This window comes from Pipistrellus hanaki, assembly GCF_964339955.1.
Source record: "Pipistrellus hanaki genome assembly, chromosome: 1".
NCBI lineage: Eukaryota > Metazoa > Chordata > Mammalia > Chiroptera > Vespertilionidae > Pipistrellus > Pipistrellus hanaki.
The window spans coordinates 37496219-37519552 of NC_140503.1; the positions used below are offsets into that span (position 1 = coordinate 37496219).

The 23334-nt window shown below is 41.9% G+C and overlaps 2 protein-coding genes across 3 annotated transcripts in view; one reads left to right on the forward strand and one right to left on the reverse strand.

Annotated features, from left to right (window-relative positions):
• The window catches only part of GPR137C (G protein-coupled receptor 137C), a 54853-nt gene extending 49122 nt beyond the window's left edge, over window positions 1-5731 (reverse strand). For both annotated transcript variants that reach the window (XM_084877774.1, XM_084877773.1), the window contains exon 1: window positions 5188-5731. In XM_084877774.1, coding sequence (XP_084733900.1) covers window positions 5188-5643 — 456 coding nt within the window. In that variant the 5' untranslated portion in view covers window positions 5644-5731. The remainder of the gene's footprint in view (window positions 1-5187) is intronic.
• A 481-nt stretch (window positions 5732-6212) lies between these two features.
• Window positions 6213-23334, forward strand: part of TXNDC16 (thioredoxin domain containing 16) — an 83904-nt gene continuing 66782 nt past the window's right edge. Inside the window, exons 1-5 of the mRNA XM_084877660.1 lie at window positions 6213-6495; window positions 13112-13224; window positions 13866-14108; window positions 14261-14343; window positions 22860-22933. Of these exons, the coding sequence (XP_084733786.1) occupies window positions 13946-14108; window positions 14261-14343; window positions 22860-22933 (320 nt within the window). The 5' untranslated portion in view covers window positions 6213-6495; window positions 13112-13224; window positions 13866-13945. The remainder of the gene's footprint in view (window positions 6496-13111; window positions 13225-13865; window positions 14109-14260; window positions 14344-22859; window positions 22934-23334) is intronic.

The window sequence follows — 23334 nt, forward strand, 5'->3', positions numbered from 1 at the left end:
GGTGAACATGTTTCATCTCAAGATACCTGTGAATGCTGGTTTAAACGCTTTAAAAGTGATGATTTTGATGTGAAAGAAAAAGAATGTCTAGGTCAACTGAAAAAGTCTGAAGACCAACAATTACAAGCATTATTGGATGAAGATGCATATCAAACTCAAAAACAACATGCAGAAAGATTAAACAGCAAACAATTGCTGATCCTTTACAAGAAATGGGAAGGATTTTAAAGGAAGGAGAATGGCTGCCACATCAACTGAATGAAAGACAAATGAAAACCGAAAAGTCATCAGTAAAATGTTGTTTCAATGGCACAAAAGTCTTTTTTGCATCGAATTATGACTGGTTATGAAAAGTGGATTTATTTTGAGAATCCCCAATGTACAAAATCATGGGTTGATCCACGTCAACCATCAATATCGACTGCAAGGCCAAATTGCTTCAGAAAGAGGACAATGCTCTGCGTTTGGTGGGATCAGGATGGTGTGGTGTATTATGAACTTCTAAAACCAGGTGAAACCGTTAATACTGATCGCTACCGACAACAAATAATCAATTTGAACCAGGCTTTGATCGTGAAATGACCTGAATGTGTCAGAAGACACTGCAAAATAATTTTGCTTCGTGATAATGCACCATCACACACTTCAAAACCAGTTAAAGACACGTTAAAAGATCTTGCCTGGGAAGTATTAAGCACCCACTGTATTCACCAGACCTTGCTCCTTCAGATTACCATTTGTTCTGATCAATTGAACACGCACTTTCTGAGCAACACTTCAAATGTACAAAGAAGTGGAAAATTGGATCTCTGAATGGTTTGCCTCAAAACAAAAAAAGTTCTATTGGGACGGTATCCACAAATTACCTGAAAGATGGGGGAAATGTGTAGCTAGCAATGGACATTACTTTGAATAAAGCATTTCTGTTATTTCTCTTGAAATTATCGTGTTTTCTTTGATTACAAAATCTGCATTATTAGCTGGTACACCTGGTAAATGATCTATGGATCATGCCAGAAAAATTTTAACAGGTGTTTTCAGATTAGTGTACAGGTTTTGTTTTCCAACTATCTGTCTTCTGGAGGTTAAGTATAATGAGTTGAAAAGTCTAATTATTTCAGGAAGTGCTACTTTTTTTCTCAATTCTATTCAAGTGTAGTCAACAAAACAAAGTGTGGTTCGGGCAGTCTTAACTTTTTGAAAATGCATTGGGTTCCAGAAGAACCACCAATATATGTTCTAAGTTGTAACAATTGTTTCACTAACTTCATTTTTACACTGCCCAGTCATTCTTTATAACTAAACCCTTAAAGTTAGAATGTTTTTAATTAGTGAGAAGTGGATACAACAAATGATTTAAAGAGATCAACAGTAAAGTAAAAATGCTATTTAATATGACAGAAGGGAAGACAGTGATTTGATAATCAAGAAGCACACCTATTCAAAAAAGCTATAGGTCCTTTAGTTAAAACAAACAAAACAAAAAAAGCAAATATGTCTGGCCTACATGGCTCAGTGATTGAACATTGACCTATGAACCAGGAGGTCATGGTTCGATTCCTGGTCAGGGCACAGGCCTGGGTGGAGGGCTTGATCCCAAATAGGGGGTGTGCAGAAGGCAGGCGAGCAATGATTCTCTCATCATCAATATTTCTATGTCTTTCTCCCTCTCTTTTCCTCTCTGAAATAAATTTTAAAATATATTACAAAGAAAATAAAATATTAGTTGTTTTGTATTTGTCACCACACAGACCTTCTCTACTACTCTGTTCACTCAGAATATGGAGAACTCACTGGGAAAGCTTCATTAATTCAGAAAAATCAATGGGAAGAGTACTTTCAGTTCCTTGAAATTGATACAAAAATTTGAATTCAAATATTCTTTTCAGTACAGATGCTTCCTTGATTTTTTTTCTAATGAATAGGAAAATTATTTCTGGTTAAGATACCTTTTTAACAAGTTGAAAATGTGTTCTTTTATGTAAGTACAGTAATGTGCTATAAAATTGTTAATCTATACTAATAAAAGGGTAATATGCTAATTAGACTGGGAGACCTTCCGGACGCCCTTCTGGACAAAGCTGCAGCAGCTCAAGACTCAGGGAAGCCACCAATGGTGGCTGCCCAGCGGCCAGAGGCTCAGTTAGGGGGTGATCAGGCTGGCAGGGGAGCCGTTAGGTCCATCAGGCTGGCAGGCAGAGGGGGTTAGGGGCAATCACAGGCAGGCAGGTAGGTAGGCAAGTGGTTAGGAGCCAGTGGTCCCGGATTTTGAGAGGCTGCAGTCAGACATCCCTGAGAGGTCCTGGATTGGAGAGGGTGCAGGCTGGGCTGAGGGACACCCCTCCGTGCACAAATTTCATGCACTGGACCCCTAGTTTTATTATAAAAAGACAAGCACAAACAACCTCCACTCTAAAGAGACACTACAAAAGGAAAAAGCTTTAGTCCAGCTTCATTCCAAATTATATTTCCAAATATAATTGTATATAACTTTCCAAATTATATTTCTAGGTTAATAGAGTTTTATTGCTTTTTAAAAAGTACACCACACAAACAAGATTCATTAAACAGGAAGACTTTTAGACATTTAAGTTCTTCCTCACTAGCTGGGAATATCAGGGGGAAAAAAATTTTAAAAACTCAAGCTAATTATTGTATAGTTCATTGTGTGTAGAAGCATGCTTTTAGAATTTTGAACTTTAAATTATAGTGTTTAGCCACTTTGTGTTTACGTCAGGGTGAAAGGTATGACCGGGAGAGAGCACAAGGGAACCTCTGGGGCACTGGACATACTGTATATTTTAATCTGGTGGTGGTAACGTGAGTGTGTCCATATGTAAAATTTCACCTAGCTCTGCACGCTAAAATTTTTTTTTATTCTCAAATTTCATTTTGAGAGTACATTTGTTTGTTTTGTGTATGTGTGTGTTTTGTCAATCCTCATCCAAGGGTATTTTTCCATTGATTTTGTTTGTTTTTAGAAAGAGTAGAAGGGAAGGGGGAGAAACATCAATGCAAGAGAGACACAGCAATAGATGTAAGAGAGCACAGCAATCGGTTGCCTCCCACACCTGGGGACCAGGGATGGAGCCTACAACTGAAGTTCAAGCCCTTGACTGAAATCAAATCTGTGACCCTTCAGTCTGTGGGCCCAACACTTTGTCCACTAAGCCAAACCAGCTAGGGCTTAACATTTTTAAAAAATCGATTTTAGAAGGAGGGAGAGACAAACATCCATTTGTTGTTCCACTTATTTATGCATCCATTGGTTGATTCTTATATTGCCCTACCTGGGATTGAACCTGAAACCTTAGGTTATTAGGACAACACTCTAACCAACTGAGCTACCCAGGCAAGGCTAGACCTAGCTATACATTTAAGATTTGAGCACTTTACGATATATGTGATGCCACAAGAAAAAAGTAAAAAAAAAAAAAAGAAAAAGAAAAGAAAAGTGTTTAGTTCCTCTATGAAATGCCTACCAACTGTTTTGTAGTGGATCATTAATATAATTATATATGTCAACATGTATAGGGGAAAATAATTTATCTGATACTCAGGGGCATAAGGATTGCTAATCACATACAGGTAGATTATATCTAAAGCTGGATTAAAGCTTCAGTGAAGAAAGGTCACTGGTATTGTATCAGAAATGGTGTCAGGAAGAATACAACGTATCAGTTTAACTACAAAGGACAGAGATAATTAAAGTTCAAATAACAACTAGAAGATCAGAACCTCATCAAATAAGTGACATGACTATGGCATGATTTGATTTATGATTACCCATGCTTTTTATTTATGCTTTTTACTGTTGGTTGTTAGACATTGTATTGCTTGGACTTACAAAAGAGGGGGTGGGGAGAAGGAAAAGAATGAAAGTTAATGTTTTGTTACTTATTTTCAACTATTGCTTTTAGCGTGCTAAAAAGCTGAAGTTAGGACTGAATTTAAAAATTATGCATTCTACGTCCTATCTACTATGGGAGGAAAGAGTTGGTTTATGTATGCAGGAAATATAATCACTGATTCTGCATCAAATGTTTTTACTTTTGCTGATAACTATGATAATTCTCATCACCCCCAAAGCCTTTGTGAGGATTAGCTGCATAGACCAATATTGTTCTATATTAGTCAGTATTACGTATATGATGTCACCTTGCTTCCCCCCCTCCTCAAGCTATTTTTTTGCAGGATAGGGAGGGGGGCTTTTTGGACAATTCTCAAAATTCTGTGGCTTAAATACCACTAACTGACACACATGATTGACAACCTTACACTCCCAAACCTGTTTGAAATGGGTCAAATAGCTAAGCTCCCCAGAACAATGCAATCCAACCAGTAATTCCCCATAAAAGAGAAAGGGGGTGTGATTAGCTTCCAGCTATTAAACAAGTTATTGCAAAAAACAGTTTGGTGGTTTGTTTCTGCAATAGGCACAGGATCAGCTAGTCTTCTCTCTTAATTAGCTTCAAAAGAAAAAAAAAGAGAGAGAGAGAGAGAGAGAGACTAGGCTGCAAGAGGTAGGAAAAATAGCCAGAGCCATGAAGCAACTGGGCAAATATGATGAAGGGCTTTCTGGAGGTCTTCCTATTGACCCCAGGCATTGGCTATTGATTATGCACCCTGCGGGGGAACTATCGAACGGAATCCTGTGCGAGGCTTCTGGAGCCACAGGAAAGGCGATGCGGGAGGGAATATAAGCTTCTAATAAAAGAAACGCAGCAACAATAGCAGAGGCACAGCTCTCTGCCTGGTGACGTAATGGCTGGCGGCAGTCCAGCTCCGGCAGAGCTGCTGCTACCTCAGCATCCAACCTTTCTCAGCACAGTCCCGGCTCCGGCTTCTTCGGCGGAGGAGCGACCGAGGGGGGGCTGCTCCTTCTGGCGATGCCACCCACCCCTTACCTCCGAGGGCTGGAACCCCGAACAAAGGGGTCGTCCTGCATGCAGCCTTAAGTTGGGAGAACACACACTCGTACCCCCTCCCTCCCTCCCTGCACCCCCAGCCCCTCAGCAACCGAGTCAATCAATCAGCTGCTCAAGTTTAGGGCGAGCACTCCAGTCGTGCCTCAGTTTCCCCAGACTGGTCTGGGGTCTGCATCTCATCGCCTACCCCCCTCCCACCCCCCTCCCGCCCCCAGTCCGAGGCGCCCGCGGGGGAGGGGTGGGGGCGCGCTCGCCTTACCTCCGCCAGGTAGAGGTTGAGCAGACAGAGCGTGGAGAACTGGAGGCAGGAGGGGAAGCAGTAGAGCAGCCAGTGCGGGAGGAAGTGCAGGCGGGCGGGCGGCCGGAGCAGAGGCAGGGAGCCGCTGAGCGAGAAGGCGGCGGAGAAGAGGGTGGTCCTGAGCGCTGCCCACAGGAGGCAGAGGAAGAGGCAGAGGCTCTGGTAGCTCAGCCGCCGCTCGCGGTACAGCAGCAGCCGCCACAGCTGCAGGTAGGCGAAGGCGAAGAGCGCGGCGTAGAGCAGGGCGTGCAGGACGCTCAGCGCCAGCTGCACCGAGCCCGGCACCGCGGCGCCCGCGGCGGCCGCGACGGCGCCCTCCCCTCCGCCGCCCGGGCCCGGCGTCGGGGGCTCGCGGCCGGCCACCGGAGCGGCGGCGGCGGCGGCGGCGGCCACGGGACCCGGCACGGGCACCCTCATGAGGGGGCTATGGAAGGAGGGCGAGGGCGCGCGGGAAGGAAGGGGCAGGGCTCGGGGCTGGCTGCCGTCGAGGGGGGAGAAGGATAGGGTGCCTCACCCCCCCCCCCACCCACCACCCACCCTAACCTCCAACCCCAGGCAGCGCCGTGACAGGACCCGGAGGACCCGGAGCCCCGCGCACGGCAGCCGCGGCTCCCCAGACCCCGCCTCCTCTCCCCGCCCGCCCCCGCCCCCCCGCCCCCGGGGGTCGCGGCTCCTCCTGCTGCGGATTCGCTCGGTAGCTGCAAAAAACAACTCTCGGCTGGAGACAATCAGCTGAGAAACCCGAGCATTTGAGGCGCTCGCTCCGCACCTCGGGCCCGCGCCGATTGGGCCAGGCGGGCACGCCCCCAGCACGCCGAGCTCGGACGCCCACAGGCCGCGGGGCCCGTCGCTCCGGGGACTCCACGCGCTGATTGGACGCCCGCGCTCTCCTCCGTCTCCCGGCCGCGCACGCCCCGCCCACACTGCCGATTGGCCCAGCAACTGCACGGCCCCGTTCACACCGGCGGGAGGACTCCGGGGGTCGCCCGCCGCCTGGGGCGGGTCTCGCTCCGCCCCCTGCGCCTCCCATTGGTTGGAGGGGGTCTTACGTCAGGAGCACGAGGAGAGGGAGGAGCCTCCGGGGTTGTGTGTGTTGTGTGTTTGTGTGTGTGTCTCTGTGTTGTGTGTGTTGTGTGTGTGAGTGTGTTTGACTGAGCGGCGGCGGCTGTGGGCGCTGCACTCCCGCAAGTGGGCGTAGCGAGTGAGTCTGCGGGGCGAGCGGGGCCAGGGCCCGCCTTCTGCCGCTCCTTCCCCGGCCGCGCCAGGCAGGTATGTGGCGTCGCGGGTCCTCCGGGCCTGGGCTTTGCTCTCCGCCTGCAGGAATGGGGGTCCGCACAGGCGGCCCCCCCCCCCCCCCCCCCCCAGCAAGGGCCGCCCCGCTGAGCTCGAGTTTGGTTTACAAAAGGCCTCCCCGGGGTTCTGGGGCGGGAGGAGAAAGGGGCATCTTGCTCGCTTCTTTCTCGGCTTGAGCGGCGAGGAGAACGTGAGCCCCTGGAGGGAGAGGGAATGGAATGGGGCGACGGGGGGACCCGCGTTCTAAGGAAGACTCGCTCCTTCCTCGGGGAGCTGCCCTTTAAAGAAGAGTGGTGTCAGGATGAGATGGGTGTCCAAGCAATGCGAAAAGGGGGAACGGGGCCCTTTGAAACCTTGCTTAGAATTTAGACAGATGCTCTGGGCATAAGTGGAGGGAAAAGGCAGAAATAGAACTCTGTGTCTTTATGGATTCCAGAGAGGAGGAAGTGGGATGGTCTGTGCTCCCTAAATTCCACATGTGTTCTTCAAGCCTCCGTCCCGTCTGTGGTAGATGGTGAAGGGAGAGGGTGGGGTTCGGAGACACCCAGCAAATGTCCTGTCCCTGCTGCAAATGAGCGAGGAATGCATCAATCTCCCAACGTGTACTGGCTGACACATAACATTTCTTGACTTTTTTTTTTTTTGTGGTGTTTGCTAATGAGCAGAATGGTGTATTATGAAGAGGAAGTAATTTGTATTCTTCTCCGGAGGAGCGGCACACCACCCATTCAGTATCTGGAAGGTCCTGGCACAGTTATTGACGCAGCCAAGACCTAGCCTTTCCTGTTTCACTATCCTTCGCTCTAATGCTTTGCCCAAGAGGAGTGTTGCTACCTTCTTTCCTAGTTAGTGACCCACAGAGAACTTTAGTCTGTTTGGAACCCCAGGCACCGGATGCTGGTGTGTTTTGGGTTCTATCTCTATCATCTCTCTTTCTATCTCTATATTTAGCTCTAGGTCTATCTCTATCTCTATCTCTCCATCTCCATGTACATCTCCATCTACATGTACATCTCCATCTATAGATCTCTCTATCTAATTGATTTCAGAGAGGAAGAAGGGAAGGAGAGTAGAAAGAGGGAGGGAGAGGGAGAGAGAGAGAGACATCAATGATGAGAGAGAATAATAATTGATTGGCTGTCTCCTTCACTGCTCTCTACTGGGGATTGAGCCCACAACCCAGGCTGTGTCCAGATCAGAATCCAACCTGGACTTCCTGGTTCACCCGTGAGCCACACCAGCGGGGCCGTTCGGGATTCTGTATAGGTGTGCTGACAAACTGTGACTGATGTGTAGGCCTGGAGCTGTTATGTGGTATCTCACAGGTGAAGCAGTCAGCTGAGCAGTTGTGCAGTGCAGCCTACAGTCGGGGACAACTTGCTGTAAAGAGGTTAACAGGCCTAATCCGGCGACGCTTTTGAGAAGGATCACATGTTTATTGGAGTGTTAGAAATGAACCTAACGGATTCCTGCGCATGTGGTTAAGGCGGTACAGTTCTACTTGAGGGGGACCGTGCTCAATGGCAACAGTGAGCTAACTGATTGCAGTTATGTGCTGGAGCACATAAATTAAGCATGAATTCAAAGTTATGTCATTTGAGGCACTTGTCAAAATCAGTGGAACCTCCTATTTTCTGGCATGGCCTGTATTTTATTTTTATTTTTTATTTATTTATTTATTTATTTTTTTAACAGAGAGGAAGGGAGAGGGACAGAAGAAACATCGACCAGCCGCCTCCTGCACACCCCCCACCAGGGATGTGCCCACAACCAATGTACATGCCCCTGATCGGAATCGAACCCTGGACCCCTCAGTCGGCAGACCGATGCTCTATCCACTGAGCCAAACCGGTTTCGGCATGGCCTGTTTTTTGTATCTCTTCTAATCAATGAGGTGCAGATTTACGGCCATGAATAAATTTTTGCCATGAAGGTTTTTTTCTTCTTTTTCTCCTATACATTATCTACTTAAAATGATACTTAACACCTGGATCCATACTAGTTTTAGGTCTTTGATTGTAAGACTTTTTATTCTAGTGTCATTGCAACTCTGGATATCCTCCTCTTTTTTAAAAAATGTATTTTTATTGACTTCAGAGAGGAAGGGAGAGGGAGAGAGAGATATGCTGAGAGGGAATCCTTCATTGGCTGCCTCCTACAGGCCTGCTACTGGGAATAGAGATGGCAACCTGTGGCTACCCTCCTCTTTTCTCCGTTTTTAGGTGTGCCTGTGCTAGGGGGTGGGGATGGAGAGAAAGGATTTTGCCCCAGCCATCTTGAAAGGGCTGTAGAGAGATGTTGACGATGCTGACTCCTTTGGTTCTTAAATGATAAGTTGTGATAAAATCTAATCAGCATTTTATTTGAGGCTGGTTCATTGAGCAGGCTCTGTTCTACAGCAGCAGCATTAAACCTTAAGTAAGCTAACTTTTGACAAAATACTCTTACAGGAACTTTATAAGCATCAAGTGCCCCGTTTGTTGCAAAATATGAACCATGTCCTTTTCCCAGAGAATGATGCCCACAGATCTTGGTATAATTTGTTTAATGTTTACAGTTGTCAATTTCTTCTTTTTGTTGAGAGGGGAAAACGGTTACTTGTTTGGTTAATCAAAATGGGAATTGAGGCCTATAAAAGGCAAATGAATCAGTGGCCTTCTAGAAAAGCTTGTTGCTAGATATTTTAAAACTGGAAATGTGGTTGGATATTGTTGTTCTAGGAGGGCAGATTCCTTTAGCACAATGGCCTTTCAAATATTTAAAGCTGAACCGTTTGCCGAGTATTACATGCGGGACCCAATTTCAAAATGGGATTGCTCTGGCTGGAGAGGCCACCAGCTGTTCCAGCTGTCTACAGAACGCATGCAGGTGAATCCCTGCCCCCTGCCCTCACTACCGGGAATATTGGTGTCTTTCCCTTGAGGTACATCCTCCTCATTTCCCTCTTTCATTATTTTGGTGCCAAACAAAAACTTCTGTTGCCCTTAGCATTTTATTTGCAAATGTGTGAAATTGCTATAAAAGCTTCTAAACATTATACTCAATTTCTATGTTGATCTCATTATTGTAGTTCGTATTGTAGTTCGTATGCTGACACATGTTCTAGAGCAGTGGTTCCCAACCCTTTTTTGGCTATGTCCCACCTAAGCCTTTCTAAAATCCTGATGCTCCCCCTGTGACATATAATTCTTATTATTCAAAAAGCAAACTCCTGTTCACATGGAGGAAGCCTAAAAGGCCATTTACTTGGTTTAAACAAGCTTCCAAAGAACATGGCATCCATGAAGGAAAAAAATAAATGAAAGGACAGTTGAAGTTCTGAGGAAGAAATCACTAAGAAATTATTTTAAAACAATAATACAAAGTGATATGAGAAAATAGCAAATACAGTTTCAAAACATATAATAGCTGAAATGCATAAATATGTCACAATACATATTTATGAACTGTATATGAGGCCCTTAGGGTCATACGATGCAAAAAATTCACTGAGCCCCATGTTGGGAACCACTGCTCTAGGGCATAGTTCTCCGTGGTCCTTGGCTTGGCCCTGCCAGAGGTCCGTTTCATTTTTATCATCCTTGACCACATCTGAAGTTGGCTTTGGAGCTTATGAGCTCTTCCATGGCTGAGCAGTTTTCTCAGCTTACCGCCTGACCCCACAAAGGTGGGGACTAAAGGATTGTTTGAAGGTTTTAATCATTAGTCTCTTGGATGGTGGTTCTTCTTTGAGTACTTGTCTTCTCATATCTCATTAGGCACAACCAACAGCAACTCTCTCACGGTTCTCATCTTCCAGTCTTCTAGCATCTTCTCTTAGGGTATAAATACGTCCATTAGTCCCCCAGATATACATGGTCATAAATTCATTAGGTATGTGCCACTTGTAAATTATTGTGGTGACAGTTTCATCAAATGTTTTGTTACTCCTTCATGTGGATCATTTGCTGAGCTCCCGTCTCTGATAAGTTTCCTTGGGGGAAAGGGGAAGTGGGGAGATTCCTTGTTGCTTGATCCCTAATTTTGGAGTTCTTGTTAAGGCAGATGTCACTATTGTTTGTATATCAATGAAGATAAATTAGAGTGTTCTGCAATAATGTCCTAAAATCTCAGTGACTTAAGACAAGGTTTATTTCTTCCTATGTCACATGCTCATTGCATATCAGTTGTGGGTTCTCTTTGTTGTATGCATTCTGCGACTGATGCTGATGACAGCCACCACTTGAGCATTTTTAGTGACCGTGACAAAGAAAATAAAGCCTGGTATATTGCATACTAGCTGTTAAAACTATTGCCGGAAAGGGACATACCATGTTTGCTCACATTTTATTGGCCAGAATAAGTCACATGGTGATCTCAAACTTTGCTAGAGATGGGAAGTATAGGAAAGCAATCAGTGTAATCCTACATTATACCTGCCAGGAAAACATGCTAATGAGCTACCTCAACAAATTGATGAGGTCACATTTCTCTCAAAGAGTAGTAGTAGTCATCACTTCGTTCTGATTTTTTAGTTTTGAAGCATTAAAGTACTGTTTTCTATTCCATTTCCTAATAACTGGAGGAAAAGTCACCAAGTACCTTCTGTATCTTTGTTTTTACTCTATTCTCGCTGTGTGTTCTCTTTCCCCACCACTTGCCACCCACACTTACCTTCTCTTTAGTTTAAATATCTTTTTATGAGGAGATCATGTCTCTGGACAAAGGCATTTTATTCTTGTGCAATGAACATTCTTATGTGGCCCCACGAGGAGCTAATATGAGTAGAAGCTAAAGTGCAAAGATGCACTGTTTAAAGAAGGTTCTGCCCTAGCCGGTTTGGCTCAATGGATAGTGTATAGGCCTGCACAGACTGAAGGGTCCCAGGTTCGATTCTAGCCAAGGGCACATGCCTGGGTTTCGGCTCACTCCCCAGTAGGGGGCGTGAGGAGGCAGCTGATCAATGATTCTCTCTCATCATTAATGCTTCTCTCTATCCCTCTCCCATCCTCTCTATAAAAATAAATCAATAAAAATATATTTTTTACAAAATACCTTTGGTGTCTTTCTCCATCCAATGTCTCCTTCCTTAAAGACAGTTACTTTCAACTTGCTTTGGGCATTGATATTCCTGCTTCTAATAAACTTGGCTTTCGGTCCTGTGAAAGATCAGTATTTGGCTCTTTTACCCCTTTTCTCACCCTGTCTGCATGAAGCCTTACTTTCTATCTCCCATCTTCTCAACTGTGGTTGCCATAGATTTGGCTGTATCATTACTCAGTATTTATTTTATTATGACCATGTAAATTCTATTTCAAGTTGACTTGCACAGCAGTCTCTGCTTTAAGGAATTCCTTAAATAATCAACTTATTAAAGATGGGATAAACTGCCAGGATGCCTATGAGTGCTTATCTCTAAGAATATGTAAGAATAATCAGCATTATCACTAATTGTCCAAATTCACAGTACTTTGACACATGTAATCTCATTTGTCCAATGATAGATGAGGCAAAGTATTCAAGTCTTGAATGTGCAGTTAGAACTTTTGGTGCTACAAAATACATTCTAGGGTGGTGGTCGGCAAGCTCATTAGTCAACAGAGCCAAATATCAATAGTACAACGATTGAAATTTCTTTTGAGAGCCAAATTTTTTAAACTTAGACTTCTTCTAACACCACTTCTTCAAAATAGACTCGCCCAGGCCGTCGTGTATTGTGGAAGAGCCACACTCAGGGGCCAAAGAACCGCATGTGGCTCGCCAGCTGCAGTTTGCCGACATTATTCTAGGGGAAAAGAATCTTATGTTAACCCTAATGTCCAATTTAGTGTTAAAATAATTGGATTTTAACCACAAAGACAGGAAAAATGATATTTTATTGACTCTTTCAATTGTGCTTTCATTTAAATATTTTACCTTTTACCTAGGTTGGAGTTACTTCATTAATATATAATTATTCCCTTAGTCTTAGGATGCATACATTTTCCCCACCTCCAGAATATAAAGAAAATCTTGGATGACCTATTTTAAACCATTCCCATTAATATAAAGTCACTTTAAAATATGCTGCCTTAAAATGGCTGTAATGTAGAATCAATTTTAATGTCAAGGATACCCCTTAATTAGATCATTAAAATTACTTTTTTTAAGATACTGCTCACAGTCCTCACTCGTCATTCTACTTGAGTTTTGAACTCTTGGCTCATTATTAAAAACTGATGGCAAATTCATTCACTGTTTGGTATAAATTAGCTCTCATGAAAAGAATATTAGAAAGTAATGAGTAATTATTTCCTTTTTTAGATATACCTACTTTGCAGGGAGAAGTATTATATGCTTATTGATAATATTGAAAGACAAGAGTAAATATTCAATTTAGTATAATTTTTTCCTAAATTTTTCATTCTTTTATAATTTTATTTATGGAAAAATTCTACCCCTATCCTTATAGGCAATTTTTGCTTTTTCTCTCTGTGTCCTGTTTTAAGATAGTGATCTTTTGTTTGAAAAAAAAAATTAAAGCAAAATTCTCACCAATACCTGTGGGTATATGTTTACTTTCTAGAAGTATATTTTTATATTATGCAAATTTTCCTATCTTCTTTAAACATAGGTAATATAGATTATCAATGGAGGAGCTTCCTGAAAGAAGATATTGTTTAAGAGAAACGTGAAAGTAGCAAAAACAGAAGAGAATTGAAAGCAGATATAGAGGACAGCGTGGAAGTAAGTACAGCATCAAAGATGAGAGGAGAATATCTAGAACAAATCTGAGTTCAGAAAAGACAAGTGATTTGAAAAGATATTTGAATTTCTAAGCTGTATAAATAAGTCAAAGTCTTGAGCATTAAAAATGTGTATTAAGGACTGTTAAGTAGTTTAATAGCTAGGGGGTTTAAAGTAAAAAGAATGTAAACATAGTAGACATATATTTTGATGTCTCACTCCCATGTTAGTGGTATTAAATAGCTATTTGTATGTTAATTGTAAATCCACTCTCGGTAGGGAAGGATAAAATGCCCAATTTAAAAAGGGTTCTAAAATTTATTCTCTAATTGGATGTTAGAGAATAAATTTTAGAACCCTTAAAAATGACAATTAGCTTCACATACTTGAGTAACTATCCATTAAACTTAAAATACTTAGTATGTTACATTTTCTTGATATCTTTTGCAAGTTTCAAAAATCATTATCAAATCAATATCATTATATATCATCTCTCAGATATTTTCTAGAAAAGAATAATAAAGTATCAAAATCAAATATATAAAAATAATGTCATTATTTTTTGTTGTTGTTGCAAACTTTACTTCATTTATTTAACAAATTAATTCAGCAAAACTTTGTTGAACACCTACTCTTGTCAGGTATTGTCTGAGGCAACAGAGCACAGCAGTGAACAAAGCAGACCGAATCTCCTGCTCATATATATATATATCTACAGCTGATGATGTCTTTTAGTTTCAATGGATTTAGAGTTGGCATCTCTTTTGTCATGATGTGCATTGTTTATAAGTCAGCAGTCAACTCTCTACCAGAACTGAGTCCTCAGAGATATTTTAGCACCTTGCAAGCAGGAAAAGCCTCCTTAGCTTATTTTTGTCAAGCTGGTAAGTATTTTTTATATCCTGACTTTTGTGACCTTTCTATTGCTATTTTATCAGTATGCTCAGTGGGACCTTATTGTTAGACTTTGCTTTTAAGAATTTATCTTTCTTAAGGGGTAAATCATTAAACATTCATAAAACATTTCTTATTTTAGATTCTCCAAGTACCTCTGTATTTCTTGAAGAACTGAATAAGGCTGTTAAACCTCTCCAGGACTATGGAATCTCAGTTACAAAGGTAGAAGGATATTTATGTTGATAAATTATTAGTGACAGTTTACATCTAAATGACTATCTAAAAATGCTTCTGTTGCTTTCTGCCTTTTTTCCATAAGAATAAACAGAAGCACAGAAGTTCCAGATTGTTGTATAAATTCATAAATATAGAGAAAAAAAGCTGTTTGAAACTCTTTAGCATGGCATTTAATTTAGTTTTATAAGCTATTCTGTTGGGACTTCGGTGTCAGTTTTTCAGTCCTATAGTTAGACTTCAGTTTACCTGACAAATATATCACAATTGGATAATTTATTAAATTTCTGTTAGCACAAATGGAGGTATTGTAAGTGGTAGGAAGGGCACTAGGTGTTAGACCTGTGGGGTCAGACTGGACCTGGGTTCAGCAACCTCAGTACTTGAATTTTTAAAAAAATATATTTTATTGATTTTTTTACAGAGAGGATGAGAGAGGGATAGTTAGAAACATCGATGAGAGAATCATCCATCAGTTGCCTCTTGCACGCCCCCTACTGGGGATGGAACCTGAAACCCTGCACGTGCCCTTGATTGGAATTGAACCCGGGATCCTTCAGCTCCCAGGCAATGCTCTATCTACTAAGACAAACCAGCTAGGGCTCGGTACTTGAGTTTTGGCAAGGAAAGAATTTAGAGCCAAGACTCAAACTATAAGAGAACATCTATAATCATAAAAGGGTAATATGCTAATTAGACCGGATATCTTCCAGATGTCATTCTGGACATCTTTCCAGACAAAACGGGCCGGAGGGAAGCTAGCCCAGATCCCAGGTGCCTGCGGGTGGCCCAGGGGAAGCCAGTCCAGGCGCCAGGTACCAGAGGGAAGCCAGTGCCAGCAGCAGGGGGAAGGGAGGCCTACTCTTGCATCAGGCATCTAGTTTATTTATAAAATCCCAGAGGAAGAAATAATTTGTAGAAGAAATGGACTTAAGAAACAAAGTAGAGGTAAAGGAAGGGCCCTTGGAGCGTGGGAGTGAGGAAGGTAAAGGTAATACGCCTGGGGCGGGGAGGACAGAGAGAAGGGAAAGGCAGGCCAGTGTTCCTGGAGGGAGAGCACACTGAGTCCTCAGTCCTAAGGGTTTTAAGGGTGTAGATTTTAGGGGAGGTCCCAGGGCAAGATTTTAATAGAATATTCAGCAGGTGTCCGGGTATGTCATCTCAGGTCTAGGTCTCCACTGATTGATTTGTTGATTGGTCAGCGCTAGGGCAGGAGGTTATTATCTAATGCACATGTGTCAAACACAAGGCCCGCGGGCCAAATCCAGCCCGCCAGGCCTTGCAATGTGGCCCGCACCGTGCTGTCATCACTGCACTCCGCTGTCAGTTTATGACATTGTCAGTTTATGACTGTTCAGTAAACCATTCGGCCCGCGATTTAGGCTGGATTTTAGATTTTGGCCCCTTCTCTGATTGAGTTCGACACCCCTAAAATGCATCTGGTCCTGAGTTCAGCCGAAGTGTTGCTTCTCTAATTTTTCTGCTTTTCTGGGCCTGGAGCTGAAATACAACTGAGGCCTAAATGTTATCTCTAGGGAGGAAAGGTCAGCAAGTCTAAACTGAATGACCAGTGATATGCTAGGGGAGGAAAAGCCACTTTGGGGGCAAGGTCCCACCTTACAGTTGACCTTTGCTAGGCACCTAGGACTTTCTGCACTGGTGACCTTCTGTACCTGGCCCATTGTCCTTGCTCTGCTCATGTCTCTCTAACTTCTTACCACAGAGGTACCAAAGTTGAGGTACCTGAAGTATTTTATCTTTTTTGTTTTAAGTTTTTATAATTACCTATGTTGCAGTTTCATGTACACTTAGGAAAGTTAAAACAACCTAACTTGAAATTATATATTTAATTTTTTTCTCAAAAAAAATTTTAAACAAGCATCATGGATTAGATAGTACATAAGCTTAGAATTTGTATCTCAGAAAACTGGATAAGTAACCCAGCGATTATTACATTCTTTTAGATTAGTGTCTACCTGACTTTCTCTTGTCGATGTAAGAAATGTTCAAACCTGTAGAGAACTGTTGTGAGTTTATTTGAGCCAAACTGATGACATGCTCTGGGGAGCAAGATTTCAAAAGCTGTGGCCCTAGCCATTTTGGCTCAGTGGACAGAGCATTGATCGGATCCAGGTTCAATTCTGGTCAAGGGCATGTCCGTGGATTGCAGGCTTCTTCTCGGTCTGGGCCCTGGTCAGTGTATGTGCAGGAGTCAACCAATCAATATGTTTCTCTGCCATCGATGTTTCTGTGTTTCCCTCTCTCTTCAACTCTTTAAAAATCAATGGAAAATACCCTTGGGTGAGGAAAAAAAAAAAGAAGAGAGAGAGAGAGGGAGAGAGGGAGAGAGGGAGAGAGGGAGAGAGGGAGAGAGGGAGAGAGGGGGAGAGGGAGAGGGAGAGGGAGAGAGAGAGAGAGAGAGAGAGAGAGAGAGAGAGAAACATCAATGATGAGAGAGAATCATTGATTGGCTGCCTCCTGCATGCCCCCCACTGGGGATAGAGCCTGCAACCTGGACATGTGCCCTTAACCAGAATTGAACATGGGACCCCTATACAAACAGAATTGAATATTTTTTAAGGTATATATATATATATTTGGTTTCTGGCCCTGATTCCTGACACAAAATTCCTAAAACCCTTGTAATTCTTGAGTGATAGGCTAGGAGCATTTTTGTTAACAATATTTGGTCTTTAACTCCAGTTCCTGATATAAAAGCTTCTAAAACCCTATCAAGTGTCTTTTTTAAATGTTACCAAAATGCTAATGAGGTAACTGGTGGCTGGGGACCCTTAGATAACTTCAGGATAGGGTCTGGTTGCCGGAAAGACAGAGACATCATTAAGAGGGTTGGAACTTCAATGTAGTTAACAGAGGCATGTGGCCTTCCAGCCACAAGTTCAACATGCTTGGCTGTAGTGGATACCAGATGGAAGATTATTTGACTTTGGGTAAGTAAAAGTGATAAAGTTTTCACTTCTACAAATATATTAAAAAAAAAATAAAACATTTCCTTGCCCTAACTGGTTTGGCTCAGTGGATAGAGCATCAGTCATGGCTATATACCTTAAAAAATATTCAATTCTGTTTGTATAGGGGGTCTCAGCTAATGAACAGCTGATTACACTCTAGAATGATAATGACACTCATCTCTGAGGAGCTATGAATAACATTTTAAACTGAAATTTACAAATGAAATAATAAGCTAAGTATGACACTCAAAAAAGGTAATCATGCTGTTTATTTAGTAACTAGTATATATGTCTAGTACCTGGACTAGAATATTGAGGTTCATGCCCAGTGGTACCTTTGTATGAACTAACATAATTTAAACTTAATTTTATAGTTGATGTCATCAATCTACATGGAAGGGATACTGTAGTGAGTAGGAGAGACCTATACTGAGTATCTAGCTCAGTCCCTGCACGTAAGAGGTACTCAGTAAATGTTTATGAGATTAAAATTAGCTTACTATATTTAGTCTATTGGATAAAAAGATGATTAAGACACTGTCTATTTCTTTGGATACTTTATATTCTAAATAGGGAGGATAAAACACATTCTCAAATAATTTTAATAAATAGCAGAGCCCAATTATAAAAAGAGAGATACAAATAATATGCCATAGCGATTAAAAGGAAAGAGAGCTCACATCTGATTGTTGAAATGGAAGATCATGTATGGCATTGGGAAAGACTTCACAAAAAGTAGCATTTTGAGATTGTCTTCAAAAGTTAAGGTTTCAGGAGGCAGAGGTAGATGAAGAAAACAATATCAGTGGATTAAATGTTCCAATTAAGACCTAAATTATCAAGCTGGGTATAATAACCAAACCCTACTGATGCTATTTAGAAATGCATCGTAAAATAAAGGCTTCAGAAATCTTCAAAGTAAATGAAGGAAAAAAATATATCTTGAAACTATAACCTCAAGAAAGCTGGTATGGCTATGTTACTATATCAGTGTAGATTTAAAAACAGAAAACCTTTGAGTTATCCTTGACTTGTAGTTCCATTATAACCATCAATAAGTCCTTTAGTTTCTACATCAAAACTCTCCAAATCTGACTACTTTCTGTGCCTTCACTTTTGTTCCTTCCTTGCCCAAAGCATCATCAGACTCATCTGGGAAACCATAATAGCCTTCTAACAATTGGTCTTTCTCTTTTCACTTTTGTCTCACTTAACTCTTCACAAGTAAGTGAAATGTGTTTAGATTATCTTACTCCCCTCCCAGAAAGGCTCCCATTACAGTTATGATAAAATCTGTGGACAATCGCTTCCTGTCTTATCTGATTTTCTGTTCCCCCACCTTGTTCATTTTGTTCCTGATACCTACTGGTCATCTTTCTGTTACTTGTACCTGCCATATGAGTTATTTCCACAAGGCCTTTGAATTCCCACTTTGCTTAGAACTCATGTTTTCCATATAAATATATATTTGTATGTTTCATTCCATTGCTTCTGTTCTTTGTGCAAATATCACCACCACAAAGAAGACTTCCTTGATTCCTAAAATGTCCTGTCACACACTTAATATTTTTTTTATAGCACTTAACATTACATATTTCTTAATTTTTAAAAATTAAGAATATGAGTTCTTACCTTTAGAATATAAGTTCTAAAATAAAGTTTTCTATTTGGAACTTAACTACCCATAGTGATTGACATATGGTAGGTGTTCAAATATCTGTTGAATGGATGAATGGACAAATCTATTGTCATAATGCTAACCATCCCTGTGCTCTGACTTTTAATAATTCTTTTAAAATTACATTAAAATTTACTTTTTTGTTTATGGCTATAATATGATTTTCAATTCTGATTTTCTATCCTTGATATCTTTTCTGAGTATCAGTTTTCCTTTGGTAACATTTAAAAAGCAACAACGCAAATGTAGCTTCCCTAATTATTATTCTGATTCCTCAAACTCTCTTAAAATTAAATTGAACATCACCACACACAAAAACTCATCTTAAGAAAAATCCCCCAAATTAACAAAATCCAAAACAAAGTCACCGTTCCTCTAGAATTAGTCTTGGTAAGTTGGGTACCTCTTTGACCCATCTAGTAATCTTTATTTCCTTTCTTCCCCACCACTAGCTCATGCTGCTTATACATGCTCAGTTTTCTCCCTAGTTTTACTTACAACATTTGTGAAAATCTCTTGAAACTTTTCTGTTTTACTTCAAGTCCCTGTCATCCTTGACCTATACTGATGTAATTCTTTTAACCTGCCTCCTTATCCCTGTGCTAGCAGAATTGTCCTTGTATTTTTCATATTGAGTCCTGATTGTAAGCTATCAAGGGCTGTTGTGGCTGCTCAGGCATCATCAGGGACTTAGGTTCATTCATTCATTCTTTTTAAAATATATTTTATTGATTTTTTTACAGAGAAGAAGGGAGAGGAATAGAGAGTTAAAAACATCGATGAGAGAGAAACATCGATCAGCTGTCTCCTGCACACCCCCTATTGGGGATGTGCCTGCAACCAAGGTACATGCCCTTGACTGGAATTGAACCTGGGATGCTTGAGTCCCCAGACCGACGCTCTATCCACTGAGCCAAACCGGATAGATGCACCATCTTTAGCAAGGGTTTCTTCTCCAAAGATGCCTCATGGTCCGTGATTACTACTGGTGTTCTAGCTATCTTGGCGGTGTTTTGTCAGGAAGAAGTGGGAAGAGCAAGAATATCAGTAAATCCTCTTTTCAGAACCTTCTAAGAATCCCAACCCAGTGACTTCTCTTAACACTGTTTAGCTATCCTTAGCTGTTGGGCATTTGGAATAGACTTTTATGAGGGATTTGCTTTTAGTGAAGTTCCTTTAGTAAAACCAAAGGGAGGATGGATTTGGGGTAAGAAACCATGTGTATCTGCTATCCCTGTGTGCCTGCTGCTGAGATGCTTCCATGGACTCAATTTACCACTCACTGCAGTGCTTCCTGGCTTTCCCGCAGGACTTCAGTTCTGCTTTAATTGTTTCCTTCCTTTTCTGCCTGGTTACCTTCTGATTGCTCCACAAGATTGAATTAAATGTAAACTCTTTGGTATAATTAAATATAACTCTTAGGTGTAGAAACAGGTGTAAAAAAAAATTCTTTTTCTGAATTACCTCAAGCAGTTGAATATATGAGCAATTATGGGATACAAATCAAAAAGAAAAGTAAAATTAAACAAAACATGGAGACAAATGGTAATGTTTCATTTTCTTGTTTCCCTAAGCAAGAAACCTTTACCTTTTGATACATTCTAAACTTTATTTATATATATATTTTTTATTTTATTTATTTATTTATTTATTTATTTATTTAAAAATAAATCTTTATTGTTCAGATTATTACAACTGTGTTCCTCTTCTCCCCCCCCCAAGTTGCTCCCCTCCACCAGGTTCCCACCCCACCCTCTGTCCTTTCCCCAACCCCCATTGTCCTCATCCATAGGTGCACAGTTTTTGTTCAGTCTCTTTCCACACCCCCACTCCTCTCTTCCCCGAGAATCGTCAGTCCACTCCCCTTCCATACCTCTGATTCTATTATATTCACCAGTTAATATTGTTCATCAGATTTTTTAATTCCCTTGGTTTCTAGATTCACTTGTTTTTAGATAGTTACATATTTGTTGTTCATAACTTTTATCTTTATCTTCTTCCTCTTCCTAAATAACTCACTTCAGCAATTCATATAATTCTGGCTTGGTGGTGATGAACTCCTTTAGTTTTTTTTTATTTGTGAAGCTCTTTATCTGGCCTTCGATTCTGAGTGATAGCTTTGCTGGGTAGAATATTTTTGGCTGTAGGTTCTTGCTATTCGTCACCTTGAATATTTCTTGCCATTCCCGTCTGGCCTGCATGGTTTCTGTTGAGAAATCAGCTGACAATTGTATGGGTGCTCCTTTATAGGTAACTACCTGCTTTTCTCTTGCTGCTTTTAATATTCTCTCTTTGTCTTTTGCTCTTGGAATTTTATGATGTGTCTTGGTGTGGTCCTCCTTGGATTCCTTTTGTTTGGGGTTCTGTGCACTTTCTGGACTTGTAAGTCTATTTCTTTCCCCAGGTTGGGGAATTTTTCTGTCACTATTTCTTCCAGTATGTTCTCGGTATCTTGCTCTCTCTCTTCTTCTGGGATCCCCATATTTCTGATGTTGGTTCGCTTGAAATTGTCCCAGAGGTTTCTTACACTATCTTCAACTTTCTGGATTCTCTTATCTTCTTGCTTCTGCGGAGGAGTGTTCTCTGGCTCTTTGTGTTCTAAATCTTTGTCTTGATTCTTGCGATTTTCCAGTCTGTTTTTAGGACTCTGTGTAATATTTTTTATTTCAGACAATGTTTTCTTCATTTCTAGTTGATCCCTTATTATTTCTAGTTGCTCCCTTTTCATAACATCATAGGTCTCATTTATTTTATCGGCTTTTTTAGGATATTCTTGAATAGCCTTATAACTGTAGTTTTGAACTCAATGTCCAATCTTTTCTTTTCCTCCATCTCCTTCCTTTGTGTCCTGCCTCTTGTCTGCATTTTAGTTGTTTCCCTGATTTTATGGAGTAGTTTTGTGTGCTAGGTGTTCTGGTAGAGCCCAGTAGCACAGCCTTCCCAGTTACCTGCGGTGGATAGTCTTGGTGCAGCCCTTTGTGGGCTGTGTGTGCAGTCTTGTTGTTAAGCTTTGCTTGTTGTTGTTATCACTGGGAAGCATTGATCTCCAAGCCAATTGGCTGTGAGGATCAGCAGTGTCTCAGCTAGGAAGGCTTCTGTACTCTGCTTGAATGGGGCGGGGTCTCGGGGTGGCGCAGACAATCTTTGGTTCCCTATCAGTCTTGCCTTAAAAAAGTCCTGTTTGCAGTGAGTTTTGGAAGATTGGTTTCAGGCACGCGCACCTCTTTGGTAAAGGCGCAGACCAGCTTTGGATTCTGGCCAGTCATTCCTTAGAGAAAGCCAGCCTCTGGGAGAGCTTCTGTGCTCAGCTTGGATGGGGTGGAGTCTTGGGTTGGTTCAGACAAGCTTTGTTTTCCCGTTGGCTCCTCCCCAAGTCCCGCAGCAATGGCCTCTGGCTTCACACACCTCGGAGAGATCTCTGCCCACTGCCTGACAGTCTGGCCTCTCCCTGTCTGGGGCCGTCTATCAGAGCAATAGGGCGATTTTGTTTTCCTCTTGAACAAGAAAGCCAGTTGCGCGTTAGCTGTCCCCCCCACTCAGTGCTCTGGGAGTACGCCAGCAGCGAACTCAGCCGGGCCCTCCCTCTTCGCACACCGGGATTAAGCCAGCACCTTTTCGCGCACACAGTTCTCTGCACCTTCACAGTTCCTGAGGTTCAGCGTGCAGTCTCTCTCCTTCCCAGATGGCAGAGCCTCCTCTCAGCTAGCCGTCTGGTGCCTCAGGGCAATGTCTCCCCTGTTTTCCAGTTCTAAATTCAAATTTGTTGTGGTAGGCTGCATTCGGGTATCTACCCTATGCCGCCATCTTGGTTTCTCCTCTGATACACTCTAAACTTTAAATGTTATCTTTTAAAGGTTAATTGTGTCAAGGAAGAAACATCAAAATACTGTGGAAAAGAAAAGGATTTGCTGAAAGCATATTTATTCAGGTAAACTATTATTTTGAGTGCAATGGACAAATATAAAACTATACTTTTAGAATATTCAGAATATAAAATATCACTAACCCAGAATAAAGTTGTATGCCATGGGCTGGGGAGGGGGTGTGTGTGTCATATGAAGCTTAGTAAAATGTCCAGGTAATAGATTTGTTACCTGCTTCCTTATCTATAAAATGAGAATATAATCTTACAGGAGTTTTTTAAAATATTGCATGAGGATCTTATGTAAACTCCTATTACAAATGGCTGGCATGCAAGCACTAGAAAATGTAGTGTTTCGCCCTGGCCAGAGTGGCTCAGTTGTTTGGGCATTTTCCTGTGCACCAAGAGGTGGCCCCTTTGATTCTGGTCAGAGCACCTGCCTGGGTTGGGGGCTCCATCCCCAGTAG